This window comes from Saccopteryx bilineata, chromosome 7 (genome assembly GCF_036850765.1).
Source record: "Saccopteryx bilineata isolate mSacBil1 chromosome 7, mSacBil1_pri_phased_curated, whole genome shotgun sequence".
NCBI lineage: Eukaryota > Metazoa > Chordata > Mammalia > Chiroptera > Emballonuridae > Saccopteryx > Saccopteryx bilineata.
The window spans coordinates 55,808,113-55,812,470 of record NC_089496.1 but is presented as its reverse complement, the minus strand read 5'-3'; the positions used below and the strand labels follow the sequence as shown (position 1 = coordinate 55,812,470).

Genomic DNA, 4,358 nt, shown 5'->3' with positions numbered 1-4,358 from the left:
ACCCTGGCCCTGACCCTGGCCCTGACCCTGACCCTGACCCTGGCCCTGGCCCTGACCCTGGCCCTGGCCCTGACCCTGGCCCTGACCCTGGTCCCGACCCTGACCCTGACCCTGGCCCCGACCCTGACCCTGGTCCTGGCCCCGACCCTGACCCTGACCCCGACCCTGGTCCTGGCCCCGACCCTGGCCCTGACCCCGACCCCGACCCTGACCCCGACCCTGACCCTGGCCCTGACCCTGACCCTGGCCCTGACCCTGGCCCTGGCCCTGACCCTGGCCCTGACCCTGACCCTGACTGTGGCCCTGACCCTGACCCACGGCCTTCAGGATGAAGACAGCTCCTGCTCCGAAGGTGTGGCTGCTCTGCTCTGCGGCCCCCTCCTCTGAGACGCGGCTCCTTGGCCCTCTCCGCTCTGGCTCCCAGCATCCTCTCTGTCTGCCAAGAACCACTGGCTAGCTCCCCATTCTGCGGCTATCCACTCCGATGTCCCCTCTTCCGGGAGACTGGCCTGTCACCGCGGGCTGGGTGGCGGGGCCCGGAGGCCAGGTTCGCAGCACCCTTTGCCTTCACGGTGACCTGTCCCTCGACGGGCACGTTGGCCCCAAGAGCCTGTGGTCTGAGACATCCTCGTTGGGGGAGGCGTTCCGGATGTGGTGTTTTACGGGGCCCCTACCTGGGGCCCCCACACCTGGTCCTGATGCCTGCTGGCCCCAGGGGACCCGAGAGCAGCCTGTGGGGGGGACGCCCGGCTGTCGTCGTTCTCAGTAAAAGGAGCGAATCAATGTTGCCCGGCAGTCTCACCCCCTCATGGCACAGTCGTACTGCAGCCGATTGCTGCTGGGGCGTGAGCGGGCATTTGGGCGCCCGTTGTCCCTCACCAGGGCTCCTGTCTCTCCTCCCCGCAGAGGGGGCTCGGGCGGCAGGTGACCGGAGCCACTGTGCCCAGGGCAGCAGAGCCCCAATGCCCCCACGGGAAGCCCCTGCCCTGGTGGGGCCAGGGGAGCCAGGAGCCCCGGCATTCCCCTTCCAGGTTGGGCTCCTGCTCTGTTCCCCTACACGGTGCTTGTCCCAGGCGATGCTCAGGTTAGTTCACCTGGACGCTGCCCAGGAATCCGCACCTGTCCCTCCCGGTCTCCGAGTCCTGTTTCCTAGCAGCGAGGTCCTCATTGGCCTACCAGGCGACCCACACCAGCAGGACAGACGAGCTCACCCCCAGGACACACCCTGTCCTCGCTGGGCGCAGGTGTGACACCAGGTCACACAACAGGGCTGCAGCTGTGTCCTCGGGGGGCTTCTCGGCTCAGGGTTCCAGCCGCAGAGCCCTCGCGTCCCTGTACCCAGGCCTGCCGCCCTCGCTCCCGCAGACACGGCGCATGGAGGCCCTTCCTCCTAGGGGACTCGTTCTAATTGTGGTGCCCAGGCCGCAAGGAGCGGACACTTACTGTCTGGAGAAAAACTGAAAACACGTCACGCCTCAGCCTCTCGAAACGGGAACAGCTCCTTGGCTGTCGCGTCGGCTGGGGTGCGCTAAAGGGGGGAGCCAGGCTCAGGGTTCACGACGGGAGGGAGGGTGCACCCAGCTTGGCCGACGCTAGCTGCCTGTGTTTCTATTTTTTTTTTTTTTTTGTATTTTTCTGAAGCTGGAAACGGGGATAGACAGTCAGACAGACTCCCGCATGCGCCCGACCGGGATCCACCCGGCACGCCCACCAGGGGGCGATGCTCTGCCCCTCCGGGGCGTCGCTCTGTCGCGACCAGAGCCACTCTAGCGCCTGGGGCAGAGGCCAAGGAGCCATCCCCAGCGCCCGGGCCATCTTTGCTCCAATGGAGCCTTGGCTGCGGGAGGGGAAGAGAGAGACAGAGAGGAAGGAGAGGGGGAGGGGTGGAGAAGCAGATGTGCACTTCTCCTGTGTGCCCTGGCCGGGAATCGAACCCGGGACTTCTGCACGCCAGGCCGACGCTCTACCACTGAGCTAACCGGCCAGCGCCTGTGTTTCTAAAACAAACGAGTCCTGCTTGTTTGTGGACGGGGCGGTCCGCAGTCACGAGTCACCCCGCGGCTCCAGTGTCGTAGTCTTTTATTTGTGGCACTAAAGGGCACATTGTAGGGAGAGTGTGGTTTAGGAGCCGTTGGCCGGACGCTCGTGCCGCCCGCCCGGGGGGATGGCGCGGCGTGAGCCGGTGGACGCAGAGCCGCGTTTCCGTGCCTCCGAGAGTCGGGATGCCCCCCGCACCTCCCCGCGCCTGCCGCTCCAGCGAGACCAAGGTTTCGGCTCGTGAACTGCTCTCCGTTGCCATTCAGCAATTAGAGAGCTTGTCCCGCTTCAATGAGAGGCTTGGGGGGGGGGAGACATGATGGGAGCCCTGCTGTGGCTGTACCGCGTTATAAATACTGGTGAGGACGGGCCGTGCCCCGCGCACGGGAAGACTGGTGCACGCACTAGGCAGACGCTGATCTGCTGGGCAAAAGTGTCAGGACATTCCTCCCCCCCCCCATCATGAAACGTGAGCCAGTGTGGGCTCATCTCAGCGACACCCAGCACCCCCGCTCCTGACCCGTGCAGGATGTCCAAGGCCCCCGGGGAAGGTCACCGGGCTCCGTATGCAGCCCTCCAGGGGAGGTTCGTGCTACTTCACAGCCCGCGGGGACAGCAGTGTGGGCGGGGCGGGTCGTGGGGGCACCGACCGGCCACTCCGGTGCCAGGCTGATCCCAGCCCCGTGCCCTTGTGGAACTCAGAACCGCCCTGTCTCCCTGTCTTGTGTGTCATTCTGGGTTGCTGTGAGTGTCGCTGTTCCTTTTGGAAACCTCAGCAGGACGGCCTGATCACCTTAGCTGGTCGGTCACTCTCCAGGAGTTTTCCACCCCAGATGGTCGAGGACTAGGACATAGCAGCTTCCTTACCCCACAAAGCCACCTGTGAGAAAGCCTTCTGAACCCCCTTGTCACCACCCAAACATGGATTGTCACAGAGCAGGGCGCACCCAGCTTGTTCCAACTGATTCTTAGTTTCTTGTTTGTTTTTCTCCTAGAATTAAAAAAAATTTTAAACAACAGAGGGTCTCAACCGTGGACAGGCAGTAAGAGTCTCAACAGGTCCGAGGTGGGTCTAAGGTGTGACTCCTTGCCCGCTGCCCATGAGGGTAACTAAGTGTCGCGTTGGGCTCCAGCCTTCACCATCCCAGCCACCTGCCAACAAGAATCGTTTATTGGCAACTTCAAATACTCAGAGGCAAAAGAAAGCAGTTCCTTGGCACACAAGCTGCGCGCGGAGCAGCGTCCCCGCCCTTCGAACCCCGCACGGGACCCGTGATGTGGGTTTTGGCCAGCAGACAGGAAGCACGCCGCCCAGTCCTGGTTTCCCCCCCGCCCCGTGGTGTCCTTGAGCGGTGACGGTGGGTGTCTGCCAGGTGGGCTTCTGCCCCGGTCCCGTCTGATCGATGATTCACACGAGCAAGGGCACCTGCCGTGAAGAGAGAGCCGCAGTCACCCCGGGTCCCTGCACAGCCGGGGGCAGGGGGCTACGCAGAGCCGTCCTCACTACCTTCCCCTCCAACAAGCTGATTCTTCCCCTCCCTGCCCCGCTCCCCGGCCCCATCCTCCTCAGGGGTCTGAGCAGAACACACAGACACGCACACACAGACACACATAGACACACACACAGACACACACACAGACACACACACAGACACACACAGACACACACAGGCACACACACAGACACAGGCACACACACAGGCACACACACAGACACAGACATACACACACAGGCACACACACAGACACACACACAGACACACACACAGACACAGACACACACACACAGGCACACACACAGACACACACACAGACACACACAGACACACACAGGCACACACACAGACACAGGCACACACACAGGCACACACACAGACACAGACATACACACACAGGCACACACACAGACACACACACAGATACACACAGGCACACACACAGACACACACACAGATACACACAGGCACACACACAGACACACACAGACACACACACAGGCACACACACAGACACAGACATACACACACACAGACACAGACACACACAGGCACACACACAGGCACACACACAGACACAGACATACACACACAGACACACACACAGACACACACACAGATACACACAGGCACACACACAGACACACACAGACACACACACAGGCACACACACAGACACACACAGGCACACACACAGACACACACAGACACACACACAGGCACACACACAGACACAGACACACACACACAGACACACACACAGGCACATACACAGACACACACACAGACACACACACAGATACACACAGGCACACACACAGACAC

The 4,358-nt window shown here is 61.9% G+C and overlaps 1 protein-coding gene across 7 annotated transcripts in view; it reads right to left on the bottom strand.

Annotated features, from left to right (window-relative positions):
- Positions 1-2,062: 2,062 nt before the first annotated feature.
- Positions 2,063-4,358, bottom strand: part of COBL (cordon-bleu WH2 repeat protein) — a 166,795-nt gene continuing 164,499 nt past the window's right edge. For all 7 annotated transcript variants that reach the window (XM_066240472.1, XM_066240477.1, XM_066240474.1 and 4 more), the window contains one exon: positions 2,063-3,463. In XM_066240472.1, coding sequence (XP_066096569.1) covers positions 3,446-3,463 — 18 coding nt within the window. In that variant the 3' untranslated portion in view covers positions 2,063-3,445. The remainder of the gene's footprint in view (positions 3,464-4,358) is intronic.